At 34.5% G+C, this 23,525-nt stretch overlaps 2 protein-coding genes across 2 annotated transcripts in view; one reads left to right on the top strand and one right to left on the bottom strand.

The window, feature by feature from the left end:
• Window positions 1–1,442: 1,442 nt before the first annotated feature.
• Window positions 1,443–12,018, bottom strand: PIG-Q (phosphatidylinositol glycan anchor biosynthesis class Q). The gene is made up of 5 exons (XM_072538438.1): window positions 11,227–12,018; window positions 10,655–10,935; window positions 6,966–7,158; window positions 2,023–2,137; window positions 1,443–1,769 (listed from the first exon to the last, which is right to left on the bottom strand). Exons 1-5 carry the CDS (start codon window positions 11,917–11,919, stop codon window positions 1,585–1,587), a joined length of 1,467 nt encoding a protein of 488 aa, XP_072394539.1. The 5' UTR covers window positions 11,920–12,018; the 3' UTR covers window positions 1,443–1,584.
• A 75-nt stretch (window positions 12,019–12,093) lies between these two features.
• ClC-b (chloride channel protein 7) overlaps window positions 12,094–23,525 on the top strand; it is a 29,609-nt gene continuing 18,177 nt past the window's right edge. The window contains exons 1-3 of the mRNA XM_072538437.1: window positions 12,094–12,581; window positions 12,812–12,976; window positions 15,521–15,719. Coding sequence (XP_072394538.1) covers window positions 12,489–12,581; window positions 12,812–12,976; window positions 15,521–15,719 — 457 coding nt within the window. The 5' untranslated portion in view covers window positions 12,094–12,488. The remainder of the gene's footprint in view (window positions 12,582–12,811; window positions 12,977–15,520; window positions 15,720–23,525) is intronic.

Here is a 23,525-nt window from a genome sequence, read left to right as displayed (position 1 = left end):
TTGAGCTAACGCTTGCCGCGCTGACTGCCGAAGTACCAATGGCACCGGATACCCTCTGGCTCCGGTTGCCAGAACGCTACTACCGCCTGGCTTGGTCGCCAGCACCTTACTACCCGTTTGACCCACTTCTGTTTGTTTTTATCTATTGCCAACTCGTACCTTAGATTCTTTTGTCACGTCCGAAGTGGAGATTTGTTTCTACGTTTTCGCTGATTATGCCATCTATTCCATGTGTTAAACTGGATCACGCCATGTAAAACTTCTTAGTCAGCTCAATTCTTATCACTTGTACTTAACAATTCGTACTTTGTATTATTTTCCAACAAGGTCTAAGTGTCGTAATTTTTTAAACATTCAGGTTTGTGTTAAACTGGGTCAATTGTTTTGTTTTTAATTCGAAATGTATACGTTAAACTGTGTCGAATTTATTCTTTATTAATTTGGAATATATAATAATTACTTAAATAATTATTACTCTTTTCTAGGCTAACTACCCCTTATTTTTTCCTTCTTTATTCCCCTGCTATGTTTACATTACAGTATTACATTATTTTTTTTAGAGTACTTACTGTTTTATATGAAACAAATTTAATATGCGCTGATAAATCACACTTTCTTGTGTTTTGTCTTTGTGCTCTTTTGTTGCCAATACGCCTGATGTCGTCAGCCCAACGTATGGTCTTCCTCTACTACGTTTGTCTGCTCTTGGCCTCCAATTTGTGACTTCCATCGTGAGCCGTTATGCATTCCACAACATCAGCAATACACGTCCTTCTTCGCAGATCTTCGTTTCTTATTCGATCCCGCAACGTCACTCCCATCATAGACCGTCCCATTCGTCTCTGCCACCCTCAATTTTCGAAGCTGCAGTCTTGGTTAGTCATAGTTTCCGCCCCATAGGTCATGACCGGTAATACGCATTCGTCAAATACTTTTCTTTTGAGGCCAATTGATATGTTGGTCCTAAGTGTGTGTCGCAGTTTTCCAAAGGCTGCCCACGCTAAAGTAATTCGTCTTTGGCTTTCGCATGTTTGGTTATCCCTGCTGATTCTTATTTCATGACCCAAATACGTATGTTCTCAACCAGTTCTACCACTTTGTCTTGAATAGTTAAATGGTTATTGGGGACCATATTTGTCATAAACTTAGCTTTGGTCAAGTCATTCTGAGGCCCACCTTTGAACCCTTTGATCATGCAAAGCCCAATTCATTCAACATATCTATGACTTCTCCTAAATTATCTGTGGTAAGGATATATTCTTGTTAATATTATAAACTGTTTAGTATTTTCGTGATTATAAGACAAAAGAAAAGCAACAATAACTATGTAGAATAATTGTAGTTTTCATCTATGAGTTGCGCCACATGTAGGCAACTTACAGTCCACAAACAATTCTAAAAAACTGTAAATAAAAATCAAACATGAAATAAAACTAACCTCACTCTCTTAGTATATTTTTAATAATGCACATTTTTTACAAAATTTCAGTTCTTTCTGCTTTGCATCCTGTCTACCAAAAACTGTAGGTTCTTCGCTTATAAGTTTCATTAGAATTACAAATATCCCCAATTCTGAATTTATTACTATAATACTGTTCCGGTTATGGTACCGTGAAAAATGTCTCTCAAGGTTCTTTGGTTCGTCATAGTACTAACAGAATCAGGTGCAAATTTTACAATACTCGTTATGAAAGGTAGTTTTTCTAATTTTGCTTCTATCGTTACGTTTCCATCTTCGTCATAACTTTTCCAGGTAATATGGATGTTGCCTAAAAAGAATAAATTATTGTAAGATTTACTACTATTGGTCCTTTCCTCCTATCTAAAACAGACTGGGATGACTCGCATATCATCTCATTTAATAGCGTCGTTATATGATCAGAATTTGGTAGTACTGTGACGACCATACTGTAAAAATGTCATTTATGACATACAACAAACTTGAATAAAAATTATATACATCACTTTTATCAGAAACCAAAAACTTTTTCCTATACTAACAATAAAATAACTGTAACTAACCTGCAACAGATGAAGTATTTAGTATCCATAAAAATATGGAATATACAGGTATATTATAAAGTGCATTTCTGATTCCCAGCAATAATCGATCAATGAATAAGGTAACGAGGCGGAACTAAAATTAAAATAAGGTTATTATTGGCATCTTCATGTTTCCTGATCTACAACTGAATGGTGGGCCGCAACAATGTTGTAAGCGACAGATTGGGTCAAAGTGATTAATACAATATTGTTGTATATCCAAAGACCATAGCGAGCATCTTTCAATCTGGTTAAAATCATTTTGCCTTCCCTGAGTTTTTCGTACCGAAATGTTGGTATCCGTGCAAAAACGTTGTATGTATGTCACTGTAAAAATAGAGGTTAACGTGTCGCTGTCTACCCTTTTGCACATAAATAGAGGGAAAAAACGCAAAATCAATATTAACCAGTGGAAGAGAAACATCCGTAAGCGTCAGATAAATGCAGGTGAAGCATATGTATCTCCTAGAAACGAGAATGTATCAGCAATACCCCGTCCACATGAGGTGAGTGCAACAATGTTGTATATTTGGTTAGGAAACGCATTTTTTGTAGCCTTATCATTGTCGTTAGCTTTGTTATGATCTATGCTCGTCCGTAATGAGTGTATGATTTGAAATTCGGCATGGATTCGGCAAACAACAATGGATAGCTGATGAAATATTGGGACTAATGGAAAGCAGGCGAAAACAGAAAAATAAAAACACTGAAGAATACAATAAAATTCATAAAGAAATCAGAAGGAAAATCCGGGATGCAAAAGAAAAATGGTACAGCAACAAATGTCTTGAAATAGAACAACTGCAGAAAAAGAATGACAGGTTTAATAAGTACAAAAAGGTGAAAGAAATAACTGGAAGATATAGATCAACTGCAAGTAGTTTACTTGATAAACAAGGAAATATTATAGTCAATGAACAAGACAGATTAGAGAGGTGGAAAGAATATATTAAGGAGCTGTTTGATGACGATAGAATAGAAATTCAAATCAAAAACATATCGACTGGTCCAAACATAACACTGGATGAAATGGAAAGAGCTATAAAGCTATCAAAGAATGGGAAAGCAACCGGTCCAGATGAAATTCCAAGCGAAATAATCAAACTGCTCGACGATAAGGGCAAACATTATCTTCTAAGCCTCTTTAATAAAATATATACGAACAGGACATATACCAACAGACTGGCTACTGTCAGCATTTGTGATGATACTGAAAAAAATAAATGCCAAACAGTGTGGCGATCATCGCACTATCAGTCTGATGTCATGTACTGAAAATTTTCCTAAGAGTACTGCAATCGAGACTTTACAACAAAATAGAAGTACAACTAAGTGAAACACAATTTGGTTTCAGAAACAACCTCGGAACCAGAGAAGCACTCTTCAGTTTGCAGGTCATGGTTCAAAGATGTAGGGATATAGAACAATCAGTATATGTGTTTTATCGACTTGAAAAATCCTTTGACCGAGTAAACCATGACAAACTTATAGGTGCCTTGCAACAGGTGGGAATTGATGACCGAGACCTCCGTATTATCAAAAATTTGTATTGGCATCAATGTGCAAACGTACGAGCTGGACACAATACGACGGAAGCAGTGGAAATACGACGTGGAGTTTGTAATTAGTATGTATGTATTCTATCGCCTCTACTTTTTAATATCTACTCCGAATTTATTTTCAAAGAAGCCTTAGTTGAAGAAACAGGCATTAAAATCAACGGAATTAATGTCAACAATCTCAGATATGCAGACGACACGGTACTTATTGCCTCCAATGAAGAAGACCTGCAACGACTTATAAACAGTGTAACCGAAGCATGTGATGAATATGGGCTAAAACTTAATACTTCTAAGACAAAACTTATGGTTGTCAGCAAAACGGAATTACAACCAACGAACATCAGAGCGTATGGAATAGAGTTAGAAAGAGTCCATAATATTACCTACTTGAGTGTAAACGTTAACTATAACAAAGCCGCCTTCTATAAATTAAAGAAAATTCTAATTAATAAAGATATTACATTAAACCTTAAGTCAGATTAATCCGCTGCTACATATTCTCCACATTGCTGTATGGTATGGAGAGCTGGACCCTTACAGAGACATTAATGAAAAAATTAGAGGCCTTTGAGATGTGGATTTATCGACGAGTATTGCGGATAAGTTGAGTTGATCGAATAAGAAATGAAATAGTTTTACATCGAATGAAAAAGAGCACAGAAATAACAAAAACGATAAAAATTCGAAAGTTACAATATTTTGGTCATGTAATGAGACCTCCGGAGAGGTATAACCTTCTACACCTCATAATACAGGGTAAGATTGCCGGAAGGAGAGGCCCAGGCCGACGAAGAATATGATCCCCAACGTTCGATAATCGGATAGGGTACTGAAAGAAGAAGATCTTTCGCTAATTTCGATAACTTCAAATAAGTATGTTTATATTTTAGGAGCGACTATGTAAGTTCAAATCTGTTTGCGAGGCTGCTAAAATTCAAGGCCAGTTTGGAGATCTCTTCACATTTCATAGTCTGGATTATAATGCACAAACTGCGCACCTGGCCAGTTGTATGGAACTTCAAGAGCCACAACGTAGACGGATTCCAGAACACATCTCCAGACGACAATGTACTGTACGATACCGCATATAGATTGGACTGAAGAAATTACCAGTGTGCCAAGAAACTATATGTCAAGCATTTGAAATAACACCTCGAAGAATAAAACACATTCAGCAGAAGACAAAAACAGATATACCGCAACGTCATTAACGAGGAAAACAAAATAATAGGCCTAATAAAATCAACGAAACCGACAAAGACGTATAAGAGAACACATAAACTCGTTTCCACATCAAGAAAACCATTATAGTCACGCTGCATCTACGAAGAACTGCCTTCCTGCTGAATTAAACTTGAAAAAAATGTACAAACTATTTGTGAAAAGTATCCGCAATGCAATGTTTCCCGGCGCACTTACACTAACATATTTCAATCAGAGTTTAATCCTCGCTTTGGTCTTCCTCGCTCAGATACATGTACGTTTTATGATGTATATCAAGCTTGTGGTTACTCCAGACGGTCCAGAAAGAAATGCTATTCTTGTTGACAGTGAACTCCACCATGCACATATTAAGGCTGGACACAAAGCATTGAAGTAGGATGCTAAAAAGGCTAATCCACAACTCGGCGTACTCTTCACTGATCTTTAGCAAGTGTTGTACTGTCCAACATTGACTCATTCTTCAGTGTTCTACCAACGTTAGTATGCCACTTACAACTATGATATTCACGATGCAGGTTCAAACGATGCCACTATGACGTTGTGGCATGAATCAATTAGTAATCGTGATTCTACAGATATCGCTTCAGCTTTCCTGTGTTACATAAAACTTAACTTTCGTCCATTGAACTCAGGAGAAATAAAAAAAACTCATAGTCAGGTCTGACCGATGCGTCAGCCAGAATAATAACTGGAGAATGCTGTCCATGTTCCGTTTGCTGATTGTGAATAGATATTTCACTCAAATAGAACAAAAGTTCTTAACTAGCGGTCACAGCTTCTTACCTTGCGACCGTGACTTCTCGCTCATAGAAAGAAAGAAAAAAAGGGCAATGGTGAATGTACCCTTCGACTAGGTGGAAGTGATTGCCAACTCACGTTCCAGCAAGCCCTTCAATGTGTACTACATGGAGCAAAAATACTTCAAAGACTTTTCAGCATGTGAGAACTACTTATGGAAAGATCCCAAATGTAAGATCATTAAGTACCGTTGGTTCAAATTCGACAACGATGATCCTACGAGAATAATGGCTAGAACTTGCAATGTCATGCAACCTTGGCAAACATTCTCACTTGTGAATAAAAATGGGGTGCACAAGCCATCAGAGCATTCAACTACCAAATTGATGCGTTGCTGAATGCGTATACCGGGCCTATAAAAATAAGAGAAGAAAAAGGCAAAAATTTACTGGATATGTGCCAGTACCTGAAACCCGAATACCGAGAGTTTTATGAAAAATTAGAATAAGATGGAACATTATTTTTAAGTTTAAATTTAAGGAGCATTAAACTGTGTACTTAGCATATAAAACATATTAATAAACATTTCGAATTGATTATAGTTTATTATTACTTAATATTAGATACTTTTTTTCAAAACCTAAATAAGCCAAAACATCGCATAGTAATCAGGTGCAACACTGTTATATATCCAGTATATACAACATTGTTGCTGGGATATTTTTTTGAAATAATTTTTTCTGCTTACTCCTACCTGCATAATTTGTTTACAAATCTATAACTTTATCTTGTTATTAAGTGAAACTGATTATTTTTTCAGTGCTTATTTTCATAAATAACTTGTTAATATGTTTTTTTCATCTCTTGCATAATCTCAATGGACCGTGGAAGTGATGACGTAGATTTTATTGACATATGTCAGTTTCACTTTCCAAACAATGTTTAGTGTGGATAATTTGTATTTTTCGTTATTTTTTCATTTTTTTTACAGAATCTTTCCGCTTTTTGCAATATCTAAGTATTCTAATAGTTACTACAACAATTTTACAAGGTTGTGTAAACAATAAAGCATGTTGTTTTATAAAAATAGAATAAAATGCATGTATCAATAAAGTAAGGTTAGAATGTCTTTAATTTAAACTTTTAAACTATATTTCATAGAAATAGAACACTGAATTATGATGGTATTATCTTAAAAACACTATCCTTAAAAGAAAAAGCAGCAGAGGAAGCAAAATGTTAACTTTATAGAAATTAAAAAGTCTTGAGATTGGACATTTCAACTTTTGTTTGGAAAGTAATTGACAGTTGTGACGTCACACTTCCACGGTCCATTCTGTTGCTTACAACATCGTTGTGGCCCACCATTCAATTGTCAAATGTCATTCATATACTTACTATGGAAAATACTACATAGTACATAGCAGTAGTGGGCAGCAAAAACAATAAAATTGTAAAAGATAATGTTCCAATAAACAACTGATTGTGAGAATATTGACATGAATCAACTCTATTGCGCAAAGGATTGAATTTCCTTCCAATCACCACCCTCCATAAAGACGATAAACATTTTAACTGTAAATTAAAGATCCTGAAAACATAACATTAATTTATTTATGTGAAGTGGCTGTAAAATAATTGGAATAATGCTTTAAAACAATTTTTCTGCTTTGATATTAGCAAAAATCTTCATGTAAGAGTATTAATGCCTCTGCAAGAGTACATTATACAATGTAGTTTTATGTTTCTGCCTGATATTTTGGCTATAAATGTGACTCTCATTATAACTGTGATGCAGGAGTAAACATAAAAAATGGGATCTTTCACTCTGGTTGATCACTGATGAATTTCCTTAGTATTTGTGCCTTGCATAACAATTGCCATGTATTGTTATTTGTATCCAACACATATGGATTGTTATTTAAACAACTCAAATTACCATCTTAAACAAAATAAAAACCTTAAAATAGCAGAGTGTGCTACAGATCCAAACTCTTTGTTCACTTCAGGAATTTATTGTAGTCTCTGTAGCTGTTATTTAGTCTACATTAGAAAAACCACAGTGTAAATATTTCGAGGGCTAAGAACCATAGGGTTCCAAGCGACAGTTTGTACAAAACTTGTTTTTTAACAGAAATCTGTTGTTTTTTAAATTCTGCATAGAATGGTATTGAAAGTTCTGCGATTCGTTGACAGATAGCGCCACAATCAACAGTGAAATCTAGTTCCAAGTGCACGAAATGGTTTAAAGTTAGAACCATATGGTTCCATGTACTATAATGAGAATATTGGTGAAAGTTACATGTGAGTTTTATCAGTTAAAATTATCATTTTCTTGTTTACAATGTCCTCTGTGTCCGAAAATGAATCTTGGGAGGATTATTGTAGCTCCGGTTCTAAATATCTTCCAGAAAAAGCCCATATATACTGTGCATTTACAGAAGAGTGATTCGGGCACACCACACTCTGATAAAAGAGGGAAAGGGACCAAAGATCGCATTTCAAGCAAAGAAAATAATTTTCAATTTTCCATATGTAGAAGCGCATTATTTCAAGAAAGATTAAAAAAAAAAGATATCTAGACCCAACACTTAACGTACAAAAAATGTATGAATTGTACATTGAAATGTGCAATGCAAACAATATACCTCCACAAAAGCTGTCGTTGTATAGACACATTTTTAATTTTGAGTATAATCTAGAGTTCTTGCAACCGAAAACGGATAGGTGTGACGTCTGCGAAGACTATAGATTGGCCAAAAAAGAGAAAAGGGTGCAGGCAGAAGAGTAACAGGCATATAAATCCCATATTAGAAAGAAATTAATAATGCGCCAAGAACGTGAAAATAACAAAAAAATAGAGAATTCAAACTGTGCCATTATATGTTTTGATCTGAAAAATGTCATAAATCGACCTAAATCTGAAGTCTATGTGCTGTTTTACAAACAGAAATTAAACGTATACAATCTGACAGCTCAGTTCTGTTAATTCAGAAGTTTACTGTGCAGTATGGCCAGAAAAGGCCATACAGTTCCAACAAAATGAGAAGATTCTGTCTCCGGCTTCTGCACGCAATGTAGCCTTTCTTTGATAATTTTAAAGTGTTTGTTTGTCCTTTTGTAGTATAGTGTGATGTACAATTATATGTTTATGACATTTTGTTCTTGTCGGATAGGCCGCAATTGACGAAATGCCCCTGAAGATGATCTAGGGATCGAAAGTACTAGGGCAAGATTAAATTAAACTGTGCTCGATATATGCCTTTTATTTGATCAAAGTTCATTTATTCGAGCATTCAACCTTATATTTATTTATTAAAATGAGAAGAGTTCTATGTACCAGGGATTTAAAACTGGAACTAAGAGTTAGGTTGGCGAGGTGCTATGTTTTTTCGACCTTATTTTATGGAATGGAATCTTGGACCTTGAATGCTACATCAATGAAAAAACTGAAATCATTTGAGCTGTGGGTGTACAGAAGAATTCTGAAAATATCATGGACAGAACACGTCACAAACAAAGAGGTTCTGAGAAGGATGAACAAAGAAATGGAAATTTTAAATTCAATAAAAACAAAAAAATTGGAATATCTCGGACATATTACACGTGGAGAGAAATACACCTTGCTCCAACTGATCATGCAGGGAAAGATCCAAGGAAAGAGAAGCATAGGGAGGCGTAGAATGTCATGGCTGCGCAACCTGAGAGAGTAGTACGGATATACATCAAATGAACTTTTCAGAGCAGCCGTCTCAAAAGTTCGAATAGCTATGATGATTGCCGACCTCCGCCGCGGAGATGGCACTTGAAGAAGAAGATGGCCAGAAACATTATGTGGGAGATCAGGCAATGATTTGTCTAGTGCCCTAATACAAATTTTAGAGAAAGTAGTTTTAAGCATCCAGAAATAAACAACAAATAGTTGTGGTCCTCAGGACAGGAACTCCCTGATTTTAGTAGCAATCACTGACTTCCTGAACAGACATCCTAATATCCAAATGGCAACTATGAAATACTCCATACCTGGTCATTCGTGCATACAGGTTGTCGATAATTTCCACTCTCGCATAGAAAAAGCTATGAAGGTTACGAATATTTGGTCTCCACTAGCGTTTATTAGACTATTGTTAAAAGTCAACAAACGAAAGCCATTCTGTGTGATTAATATAAAACCAATACACTTTAAAAACTTCAAAAAAACAGCATCATTATACCAATATAATAAAATACCTTACACTAAAGTATGTCAACTACGTTTTGTGCAAGGAGACATGTTTACTTTTCAGTATAAGCTGAATGATCACAGCGCCGAATTTTCTACAGTCAATGTTAGTAAAGTTACCAGCAGTATTAGGAAGAAACAGAGAGTGAACAGTGGAAGAAACAGCCGATACCACAAAACCCAAATCTCTGACTGCGAAAAAGCTTGAGCATATTGAGTTTATGTATAAATGGATGTCACTGGAAGATCAGAATTACATGAAATGTTTGATTTCTGAAACGAAACAGTTTATAAAAATAAAAGTTAATTTTCTACTCTTCATTAATTTTCTTCTTCCTTTGATCCTTCCAACGTCATGGTATAGGCTATTATTGTTAAAGGCAATAAAGTCTACAATGATGACATAATATGTCATAATATGACATTTTTTAAACTTCAAATTTATTTAGGGACACAAAGTTCCAAGTACAGCTGTTACAGTGCCCTAAGGTTCCAAGTACAAGTGTAACATTTTGAAAAAACCATGAAATTTGCATTTTATACCACAACGACAGCATTGTTTTAAGAATCACTGTATTACCAAATCCTTAAACAATAATATATACCATATCTGACAAAGTACAATATTGTCGAAACCGTTTTATTTGACAGCAAACTTTAAAATTCGTCTCCTGAAAATTTTTGTAAATGTCGCTTGGAACCCTATGGTTTTCAGCCCTCGATTTGTTGGACTGAACACACCTGAAACTATCATCTTAATCACTGTGAAAATACAGAATTTTTCAAAACACTGTAAAATCAGCAAGTAATTAAACTATTTTTAGAACAGCTTTAGAAAAATACTTTTTAACTTTCAGCTACTTACCTAGCAGCATTAACATATATGCAATAGCTATGAAAAGTAGCAATGGCTATAATGTCAGAAACCATGGCTATCTGGTATGAAAACCCCAAAGCTCCTGGTAGCATGAAGTATTTAAAGTTACTAACAAAGATGGGGTGAGCTCCTTGTAAAAAAATCCTCCATAAAGAAATGTGGTACAAAAAGAACTGGCCTAAAAAGTTGTTAAAGCCGTAGTTGAGTTTGAGACCTATGGGGGATCCCATAAGGTACAGTAGGAGCCCTTTAAGGCTAGAAACAATACCCTAAAACAAAAATAACAAATTAAAAGTAAAAACAAAAAAAAAAAGCAAAAACATAATTCTTATACAAGTAGTCTAATTTTCCAAAGGAAAGTTTTAGTGCTCTTATTAAGGGCATGAACAGTCCTTTTCCCATAAAGTTACGTATTGGAAAGAAATATAAATAAAAATTCTTAAGAAAATGAATATTATGACAAATCATACTATATAAAACTAAATGACTAAATAGAACATTGAAATCATAAAAATACAACTTGAGTGTTAATATAAAATATCAATAAAAATACTATCTACCTCAAAGGTATTGTAGACAAACAAAAATATCTGATCCTCATACTGCATGACATAACTCGTAAGAAAAACTCCTATGAAAATATCTATTGATTTGGCAATAATAACGTTCCCCATTTTCGGAGTTACCATTTTTTGGTCTGCAGCTGTGCTGAGAAACCATTTCATAGTCTTCAAGCTCTCTTCGAAATGTGTAAAAGTTGAAGACTTTTGTACTACCAAATTCAGTCTTGAGAGAAAGTTAAGACATATATTCAGTACTAAAATAACTTTGGATAAAATGTTTGTTAAAAAATGTCTTCCATTTTCTGATACTGAATGAGTATGTTTCCTTAAGTCTATACTCAGATTTTTAAAATGTTCTCCGTAGTGTTCTGCGTTGTGATACAGGATATCAGAGTTTTTAAATCTTTTAAAGTCATAAATGATTTGAGTCACTGGATATTTTTCCTCACACATTAAGAATATTTCCTTATTCTCACCATTTATAAATAAACTAACATCTTTCGTTAAGTTATCACACTCGTTTATATGTCCTATATACCCTATAGGGTCGTAAGCCTTATTTGAAGGCTTCTCACTAGTTATATGGAAAACTTCAGCATTTTTTACTGTTCTCTTGGTTCCTGATAAATAACCACATAATCTGGAGTCCAGACTATCTGGTATAAATATCAGGACAGTGTTTTGGGCCATTACTATATATCGAAATAGTAATTTTTCATTTTGTTATTTTTGAATTACATTCTTCCTTCATTGGAAGTTTGACAATGACAATACAATAATAAATAAAGTAAAGAAACAGAAAGACACGTGCGGCAACCACGTTGCCACGTTAATAAAAAACATTCCGAATATAAAGAAAAATATAAAAAAATGTAATCTCGATTGACTTTGAGTTGAGCTAGACTAAATACTAATTGGTATATTATTATAAAATAAATTTTGATTTTATTATTTCTTTAGAGACTCGAACCATTGGATATTTTTGTAATACATTAAATTCATTTCGTGTTTCATGCATAGAATAGAAAAATATTATCAACAGACAACGCAGCACATGATTCATCCAATAAGGAATAGATATGATGGACTGATGGACCTACTTTTTAACAGATGATTATTGTTTAACAATAGTTAACCTTCAATAATGTTATTGTTGATGTATTTCACGCTATCAGGGACTATAACTGTATGATGTAGTTGAAAATACATGGTTTTTGCTATTTGGCAATGTGTTTTAACTTACATTGATTTATACAAACATGGACATACCATCCACGTCTTCCAGAGATCCTTTATTCGAAAATGAACGTGATGAGAGGACAGTACCACCCCCCAAAGTAAAGAGATTCACGGTAAGACCATTATTCAAGCCTTTTTGTACCGCTTATCATTAAATAAGTTTAAAATTAAAATTTTAAATACATTTTGTATTTTAAATTCTTTCCTGGGTTCAAATGATTTTATCTTACTACTGCGGTGATGTCTTTGCTGTTGTGTTTAGTGTTTTCTCTATAAATAAAGGGACATAATTATTTTTGTTGTCGCTGTCGATGTGAATTCAACAATTTTACAATTATTTTAGAATGTTATGTCCATTAACAATGCAGAAAGTGAAGAGGATATCCATGAAATTTTTGTTAATGCTCAAGAAGATTGTCCAATCATATCGTCAGTACGTAGAAGGGTCGAAACTAGTAAAGAAAAAATACAAACTGGATGTCTTAATGTTTTATCAGCCAAGTATGAGGTAAGGAACAGTTTCTATCTAAATTATTTATTAATTTTATGATGTGGAATGTTTTTTGAAATCAAGATTGTTTGTTGGTTTATTCTATATTGAGTTTATTAAAAAGCGGGGATTTAGTAGTATAAACTTTATCAATGATAACATCATTTATGGGGAATCACTATTACTTTGTTGCACAAGGACATTTATTTTGTGGTTTGTGCATAGCTTTTTTTTGTATACTTAATAATACTGGGTGTTTCAAAAAGGTATGTCATAAATTAAATCACACATACCTGGAACAAAAATAAATTCATTGAATTGAACTTACCTTAGTACAAAAGTGTACACAAAAAAAATTACAGCCCTTTGAAGTTACAAAATAAAAATTGTTTTTTTTTCATTATCTCCTAAACTACTTGACATTTTGTAATAAAAATGGACACGCTACTTTCTTGTTCTGAAAGCATTTTTCATAAAAATGAAACAACAAAATCTAAGCGCACAGAAAAATTTTAAGGCGGGTGTGCAGCCCTAAATATCCCCCAAATTTTTGAGTACGTTCAAATCAAATGAATTTTGTGGCATCATTAGTTTAACACATTATTTTTAAAAAATTTTTGCCTTATCACTTTTTTCAAAAAACAGTTTTTATTTAGTTACGGCCCTTTTCATTAACCTTTAAAAAATTATGTGCAACTAAATAAATGGCTTAAGTGAATTAACAAGTACAAAAAATGTCTATAACCTCTATAAATATGATATTACAATAAATGTTCAAAATGACCCCCATTTTCTTCAATACATATTAGGTATAGTTTTGATAAGGAAAACCTAATGCGCTGAAAAATCATATTTTGCTGACGAAATTGATTTGCATCTTCAATTATTCTAACCATCAATTGTTGTTCGTCCTCTATTGTTACAGAATACACTTTCTCTTTCATAAACCCCCAAAAGCAAAAGTCCATGGGGTTAAGATGTGGACTTCTGGGTGGCCAAGAAATAGGTGCGTCACGACCCCTTCCAATCCACCGACCAGGATACTGCCTGCAAAGGTATTCCCGGACTTCATTACTGTAATGCGGTGGAGCGCCATCTTGTAGAAACCACATATTTGCCTTATTGCAATATTCACTTCTTCCAAATACTCTTGTAAATCATTTGCCAAGAACTGCAAATACTTATCACCATTTAAATTGTTGGGAAGAAATACTGGGCCTATTAGATTTTTATCCACAATTCCTGCCCAAACATTAACTTTGAAAGTCCTTTGGTGATGAGTCGTTTTTTTTGGCGTGAGGATTTTCGTCTGCCAAAATGTGCTCGTTATGATAGTTTGTTATTCCATTTCTACTGAAGGTAGCCTCGTCGTTAAACAAAATATTTCTAATAAAATTAACATTTCGAGTGTTTTCCATTAAAACCTATCGCAAAATCCAATCCTTTTAGGATAATCTTCAACCAATAACTCTTGAACCGTTGTTAAGTGATAGGGTTTAAGCAGCTGATCCTTCAAACGCCTCCAAACCCTTACCTGAGGAACATTTAGTTGAGCAGCTATTACCCTTGTACTTGTTCCAGGGACTTCTTCAATGATTTCTAAAATGTCTTCATCAGTTGCATCCATTATTGGACGACCACTATTGCCAGCAACATGCGGTTGGAATGTACCCGTTTCCCGTAAACGACGATCAATGGTCAGAAATAATCGTCTATCGGGTGTATTTCGATTGGGGTATTTTACTGCATAACGCCTTGCGGCTGCTGCACTATTTCCTTGACATTCACCTACGATATTCCCGATAGTTGATTGAAATCATAATTTAATCTGATCCAACTTACACAAAGTTAAATGCATATCTGCCATTTCCTGAAATGTGTAGGCCCAATATCAAAATTTTTAATATTAATCTTATTCACACAATAAATGATAGCTTCAAATTATTGACTATTATTGATGGAACTGTTTGTAATTATTGTATCCGTAGAAACTAATTGTAATTTTATGGCCAATTAGCAAAAAACTAGTTTTTCGAAAAAGTGATAAGAGGCAAAAAAAGTTTTAAAAATAATGTGTTAAACTAATGATGCCGCAAAATTCATTTGATTTAAATGTACTCAAAAGTTTGGGAGATTTAGGGCTGCACACCCTCCTTAAAATTTTTCTGTGCACTTAGATTTTGTTGTTTCTTTTGTATGAAAAATTCTTTTAGAACAAGAAAGTAACGTGTCAATTTTTATTACAATATGTCAAGTAGTTTAGGAGATAACGCAAAAAAACAAGTTTTATTTTGTAACTTCAAAGAGCTGTAACTTTTTTTGTGTACACTTTTGTACTAAGGTAAGTTGGATTCAATCAATTTATTTTTGTCCCCGGAATGCATGATTTAATTTATGACATACCTTTTTGAAACACCCTGTATATACTATTAACAGTACAGGGTGTTTCATGTAAATTACATATCAGACTTATCTATGAAAATAATTGGATTTGCAATAATTTTGTATATTTTAATGGAACAACCTGTAACTGTAACATCACATTTACATAATTTTTTATAGAGTTTAGACTATGACACCTGTGAAAACCACCTGCTTTTAGATGAAGAAAGAAAAAAGGGTTACAAATTTATAGTGCAAAAAAGTATATCAAGATGGTTTATATTTTTATTGATAGGAATGTGCACAGCCCTAATAGCATGTGTCATAGATATATCCATAGAAGAGTTATCAATCATTAAATATGCATCTTTAAGTAAAAGTATCCTTTTAACAAAAAATAAATACTGAGTTTTTTATCTAATGAGCTGTGATAATTGAAAACTGTCAAGTTATTATTTAATAATATAGGTATTATTTAATTAAATATTCATAAATATATTAATGACTTGATGGGATAACTTGATGGGAAGAAGGGAAAGGATGCAAACTTGCCAGGGTAACACTAAGTAACCTTGAAGAGTCAACATCTAAGAAGTACTTGGGAATGACCAGGAAAAACCTACGTTTGGCAGTTGGTTTTTTTAACTGGTCATTGTCAACTAAGCAAACACCTCCATACACTGGGGCTAGCAGACACACCTCTATGTAGGAAGTGTGAATGAGAAGACGAAACTGTAGAGCATGTCCTATGTGAATGCCCAGAGTTATCGTTAATACGAGAGTACGCGTTCGGCGAGTCCTGGCCCACACCTGCCCACATAAGAGAGATGTCTCCTGGTGACTTGTCCACCTTCCTAGAATTGGCAGGATGGACAATGAGCTAAGGGTAACAGCTCCCTGGGAGGATGCACAATGGGTCAATTGTGACCTAAGTGCTGTGAAACTTAACTCGCCCTCTCTACTCTACAGATACAGATATTAATGAACTTATCTTGATTTGTGTACTTTTTATAATATATTGACAGTTAAATTACAAAATATTGAACATAGACATATTCAACTCCATTTCCTGATTAAAGAAGCATTTTAGAAGAAGTATTTTAAGTTTTCCAGAAGCTACTTCTGGAAAAGCCTTTTGTGTGTATCAACAAGTCATTCTTAAACACTTAAGACTTACCAATTATTCACTTATTCACATTATACCAAATTGTCATTGAAAATCCTTTAAAACTTTAATTCCTTTGTTTGTGGTTGCAAGAACTGGCTCAAATGTCTCAATCATGTTGTCCAATTCGAACTGGAAATCCAATATATGCAGCAAAACTACTCTGCTAGAACTATTTTGTTCTTTGTGCCTATTAAAAATTAATTATTCCCTCTCGATTTTAATATTTCGTTAGACAATCTATCTAAAATAACCTTATGAAGTTTCATAAAGTCCCTACCTAAGATAACTATTATGAGACTTTTTTACCAATTATTTCGCTGTCCATTAACATTTCTCTAAGGATATCCATAGTTTCGCCACTTGTAGTGATACTATATTTTCTACAAGGAATTTTAAATCTAGTATGAGTGACTACAGTGCTGATAACCTGCCAGAGGTCAGAACGCCCTGCCTGTCTTATGAGGCGACTAATGGGTAGGAATCGAGAGGTGGAGAGCCGTCGCTTGAGGTGTCGGGTTGGTAGAAACGCACACGGTCGCTTCGGCGACACGGTCACCGGTCTACATTCCTAGTATCCGAGACGAGACTCTCGTGGGACCACTCTACTCTCATTCCAAAAGAGACCGGCGAGGTTGAACGAGCTGGGCTGTACATACCTCTCCTGGCCTTGTGTCAGGCGTGGTGTGGGTGCCCCGGCACGTACCCGCCGGGAGATCTAAGAGTGGTAGAGCAAAGATCCTCGGCGGCGACCTGTCTACGTGCGAGGTGGAAATTCCTCCGCCTGCCGAACCTATCCGCCCGGGGGCGGGAAAACGGGTAGGTGAGGTACTCGCAACGCAGGTACTACGGGGAAGGTGGAGCCCCACGAAACGTTTATTACGTGGCGTGACACCTTCACTTTGATGTCGGACAGGCCACAGGTAGTCCAGGGTCCTGCCAAATTTTATTTGGAGGGCACAAAAGCATAGCAGTGCTGATAACTATAGAAGTGTCTTTTTCAGCTATTCTTGCTTTCAGTACAAGACTGTGGCACTATCAAAATTTTGTGAATTACTTTTCTTCACTGTGGGTAAGTTCAAGATACCTAAAGCCATCTGCACATTCCATAATATTTCATAAAATACCTTTTGGCAACAGTTGAGAAGGTTTTAATGTTACTAGGCATGTTAGATCAGTGTTAATTTTTTTCAACAAATCTTCTGACAAGGTGGTTTCACAAACTCACATTGCAAAATATGTTATCATATTTTAACATTTATCAAAGTTTCAGTTCTGCTAAAGGATTAAGTCCAGAGTCAAAGGAAACCAACAACACAATCACATAATTTTTTCATTATCTGTAGATCGTTCTCTACATTTTCCTTGCATTCTTTTGAAATTTCAATTTTTATTTGAATTTGTTTGAGCTGAATGCTGTCAATGCAACCTCCCTTTTTTGTTGTGTTTAACATTATTTTTACTAACTGTATCATCTTCATCTTTCTGTATTAATTTTGGGCCCAAAATAGTTGGTTTTTTGTTTATGGCATTGAAGTCTTGTTTGAGATTTAGGAACATTGCGCACTTTCTGGTATTGAGTCTTTGAAAGTGACAAATTTGAGTAATTGATTTTTTACTCACTAAATCCAGTGCTTGCTACTATTTTATTATAGATAAGTACACAGAAGAAATTTTCAATAAATAAATACAGATATTGTCAGCAACTATTTTTTTATGATTTTTTTAATACCTACTAGTTCCTACAGTACTTTACTGCTACTGTTAATCTTTAAAAAAAAAATCAAATTTAGTTTTATAATTCACATTATTTGTAATGCGAAATAAATCTCTAAATCTAAATAAACTGTAAAAGTGTCATCACTTGATAGGTTGAGAAATTGTCAGCTTACCCTCATATCTGAGTAAAAAAGTACAAGGTTCGCACAGCATAAGTCAAAAAGTTTAGAAGATTTACTACAACAATTAACCAAAGGCCTATTTAATTACAGTTTATTGAAAGTTACTTATTGTTACGGGTTTTATATATCCCAATAGAATATTCCTAACTTTTAGAATCTTCTTTCAGAATAATTCAGATTTAATGATATTTTTCACATTAATTTAACTATAAAAGTGCCTACAATGGGTAGAGTGAGAAATTATAAGCTTACCCTCTAGTTTAGTTGGCAAAAGACAAGGGTCGAACGGAAAGAGGTCAAACAATTGAGTAGATTAACTACAAAAATGAACGAAAGACCTATTTAATTACGTTTTATCGAAACAGTTACTTATTGTTATTGGTTTTATATGTATATCCCACTAGAATATTCCTAACTTTCGGAAGAATTCAGTTTTAGTAATATTTCTCACAGTATTTCAACTATAAAAGTGCTTTAAATGGATAAGTTGAGAAATTGTAAGTTTACCCTCGTATTTAGTTCGCGAAATATGTCAAAAAAATTGAGATCTACAAAAATGAGCCAAAGACCTATTTAATTACAGTTTATTAAAACAGCTACTTATTATTGATTTTATTGCTACTTATTATTGATATTCTACTAGAATATTCCTAACTGTTGATAACAACATTGTGATTACATTTCATCTTGATAGTAGTTCACGAACCTATATTTTTCAGATTATCTGGGACAAATTATTAATAATCGGAAAAACTTCATAGATTATATTTCGTAATATGTTAGATAAATTATAAAAGATAATATCTGTAAAATGAAAAAGTTTTTAATTGATATAAACTATACATTCATTAGCTATGACAATATGAAGTAATGATTACTCTACTCTTTAAATTAAAAATGATTGTAGTTGTAGTTCAAAGAGATTTACCGAAAGAAGGGATGGGAAAAATGGAAGAGGAGGAATTTTATATATGATATTACATATGTTATATATATGTACACATGTCAAAATAAAAGCAGAACAATAGTTCTATTAAAAAATCTTAAATTCTAATTACATGAACACATAGGTATATCAGATTGAGTTAAAATAGTTGAAAATTGAAATTTAAGATATTCCTCACTACTATAAAATACATTTTGACGTGACAACGTCTTAAATTAGGTTGTGGCTCGGAGTCATTCATGAAAAAGTGTAACGCCCGCTCACGTCTGTTACGATGAGTCACCGAACGAGAGAGAGGCCCGCCGGACCGGCGAATGCCTTGCGTCTCTCTCCCACTCAAACATGATCGGTCCGCTGCGCGCGCAGCACTAGAGAATTAGGCGCGTTGAATCGGTGAAAATCACTCAAATAGAAATTAGTTAAGTTTAAGTTTACATGTACAATGTTTTAGTAAACAAAATATATTTCTATAGTTAAAATTTGTGCAATTCTTATTTTCATTCAATTCCTTGTTCCTATTGTGCAATTTAATAATATTGATATCAATAAATATTCTACCGAGAAAAAGACGTTGTCACGTAAAATCTTCGCCCGTAAAACCGACTTTACAGGCAACCGATTTTTTTTATTAAAATTTCCTTAATTTTATTTTTAAACTGAATTTTTTTGAAGATCCATTACGTTATCAGGAAATTTGTTATAAAATTTACTTGCCCAATACCCAGATCCAGTATGACAACTCTTTAGCTTCCAGTAGGCTGGAACAAGATCACATCTGTGTGTAGTGTTATGGTCTTGCACCTCTTCATTTGTCATTAAGTGTCCCCCGCTTCTCTTAACAAACTTAAGGTTCTCATATATACACACAACCAAACTTATATGGAATCACCCAGTATTTCTTACTAATAATAAGAAATGTATGACAACTTTTTTGCAGATAATGATGGTGTCTGGAACACCAGAACTGGACAAATGAAGATTGGCAAAATGTCCTTTTTTCAGATGAAACCAGAATTGGCCTGAGATCAGATGACCGTCGAATTCGGATTTTAAGAGGTCGAGGCAGACAAGCTAGACTGTAAACTGCCAGATCCGTTCCAAAATATAAAGGAGGAACTGTAATGTTTTGGGGAGGTATTATGATGGGAGAAAAAACACCTTTGCGTCCCTTACGGCAAAGTTTAACGGATCGCCGGTATGTCGATTTGGTACTAGAACCCATAGTTAGGCTGTGGCGAGGTGCAGTGGGAAATATTTTCATTTTCAAGCACGATAATGCCCCTCCACATACCAGCAGGGTTGCCACAGACTTTTTGGAAACTGAAGATGTCACTGTTCTGAGCTGGCCTGCCTGCGCACCTGATATTAATCCCATTGAGCATGTGTGGAACCTCATTAAAAGAAGAATTAGAGCTCGAAGGGATAATCCAGGTAATGCGGATCAGCTCATTCAAGCCGCTCTAGAAGAATGAGCAAACTTACCTTAAGAACAAGTTGGCGATTTGATAAGAAGCATTCCCCGTTGGATTGAAGTTTGTAATAAAGCTAGAGGTGGCAACACTGACTATTAAAATGAACAACAAGACTGTATCTTTCTTTAGTCAACCATTGCAATGTTTTCATTTGTTCGTGTTTTTTTGCGTTTTTGTTAATTTGAAGCATTTGTAACATTTTTTAATTGTTTTTTTTTGATAGTAATTAAACTGGTTTAGTATAAATTGTAGTTCATTTTCCATTAAAAAAAATTTAGTAATACTTTACAAAATCGGAAATACTGGGTGATTTCATATAAGTTTGGTTGTGTGTATACATGGAGCGCACAGTAACAATTCCCAAAGTCTCATAGCAGTCTCCCAATCTGCAATCGTCTTCAATTCCAAGGCCTGCAAGAACTCTTATAGCCTTACGTTGGAAACCAAAGACTCGGCATTCCCGCCGAATGCCCCCAGACCAAGATTGCATATGTCAGATGAGAGTGAAAAATGACATAATAATATCTTGTCTGTTCCCTTTTCTCATAGTATGTTCCATAGTTTCTCTCTCAGTAGTTTATCGACGGCTTTTTCTAGGTAAAAAATGATAACCATACCTTCTTTTTCTCTTGTAGCGCTTTTTGTGTTATCTATTTTAAAGCGAATATATGATCCCGTATACTCCTGCCACTTCTAAATCCACTTTGTGCTTAAAATGGCAATTATTTGCACATTAATAACGGTTAATTAACGGTTGGGCAGTGAAAAATTTTACTACATCGAGTTTTTGAATCTTAATTAGACATATTCCGGATTATTCACGCTTCTTCTTCTATTTTGAAAATCTCGGTGTTCCACATATAACTTTGTTAACAGCTGCTTTGAATAAATGTACAGTCGTCATTCCCACTCACTGTCTGATATTCTTTAGTAATGATATTCCTCCTCGTCCCTGACTTTTGCCTTGCAAAATGAGTTGAATTAGTTGGTTCTTCTCATTGAGCATCACATGCCTTGAATCTTCGCGATTTTCACAGTACTTATAGTCACACATCTGTTTCCATACATTCTTTGTTGTTTGTTTTGGCTATTGTGATTAACTAGAGGTGTTCATATCGAACGTAACCGGTCAAACAAAGCAAAACCAATAATAACAAAGCAACGACTAAAACGAAATTATTTTACATATATTGTGACGTAACTCGCTGCTGCAATGATTTCCAGAAAACTGTAGATGGCAGAGACGTCACCCACTGCGAATATATTGCGACTATTTGTCATCTCGAATGTTTGATTAGTTACAAGTAATGGCAGGTGTCTGGCAATTTGTTTAAATAATTAATAAACTAAAATAAATTTTATCAGAAATAGAAATGATAAAAACTTTATACTTTTATAGCGTATTCAGGATTATAAAAACGCTTTACAAACATGAGTGCGTTCATTGACCGGTTTGGTCTTCTTCTTCAAGTGCCATCTTCGTTCCGAAGGTTGGCGATCATCAGGGCTATACGTATTTTCGAAACTGCTGACCGAAACAATTCGTTGCTGCTACAGCTATACCATTCCCGTAGATTCTTTAGCCAGGAGTTTCGTCTTCTTCCTATGGACCTTTTTCCTGCTATTTTCCCTTGCATAATTATTCGAAGCAGGTCATATCTTTCGCCTCTTGTAATGTGTCCCAAGTATTGCAGTTTTCGTTTTTTGATCGTAAATATGACTTCCTTTTCTTTATTCATTCTTCTCAAGACCTCGACATTTGTGACTCTCTCGGTCCATGATATTCTCAGGATTCTGCGATACATCCACAGTTCAAATGCCTCTAATTTTTTGGTATCAATCTTTTTCAACGTCCATGACTCCATTCCGTAGAACAGCACAGAAAGTACGTAACATCTCATCAGGCGAAGTTTCATTTCAAGGCTCAAATCTCTTCCGCAGAACACTCTCTTCATTTTAGTGAATATGGATCTGGCTTTTTCTATTCTTATTTTGATTTCTGCTGAGCTATCGTTGTCTTCATTTATAAAAGTGCCTAAATATTTGTATTTGCTAACTCGATCGATAATTTCATTGTGTAAATATAAATTTTGGACATTTTGTGTTGATTTCGATATTACCATAAATTTAGTTTTCTTTATGTTCAAAGATAGTCCATATTCTTCGCTGCAGTCTGCTATCTTATTCACCAATGTCTGTAGCTCTTCAAGTGTTTCTGCGATCAGAACGGTGTCGTCGGCAAATCTCAGATTGTTTAATCTAACACCATTTATTTTAATACCTACGGATTGCTCAGAGAGTGTTCTATTCATTACGTCTTCGGAATAGAGATTAAACAGGGTTGGTGACAGTATACACCCGTGTCTCACACCTCGCTTTATTTCGATTTCTTCAGTGGTATTATTCTCTACTCTCACTACTGCTTTCTGATTGTAGTACATATTTGCTATTAGTCGGATGTCTCGTTTATCTAAATTCTTTTCTGTCAGGAGTCTGATTAGGTGATCATGCCGCACTTTATCAAAGGCCTTGTTGTAATCTATGAAACACATGAATACATCTTGATTTATGTCAAGACATCTTTGAGATATAACGTTCAGTGCAAACAACGCCTCTTTTGTTCCAAGTCCATTTCGGAATCCAAACTGGGTATTATTGATGTCCATTTCCAGTTTTCTGTGTACTCTAGAGTGTATAATTT

The sequence above is a fragment of the Diabrotica undecimpunctata genome, chromosome 7, assembly GCF_040954645.1.
Source record: "Diabrotica undecimpunctata isolate CICGRU chromosome 7, icDiaUnde3, whole genome shotgun sequence".
In the NCBI taxonomy this organism is placed as follows: domain Eukaryota; kingdom Metazoa; phylum Arthropoda; class Insecta; order Coleoptera; family Chrysomelidae; genus Diabrotica; species Diabrotica undecimpunctata.
Note: the sequence above shows the minus strand (reverse complement) of the source record. Positions and strands in the feature narration are given on the sequence as shown.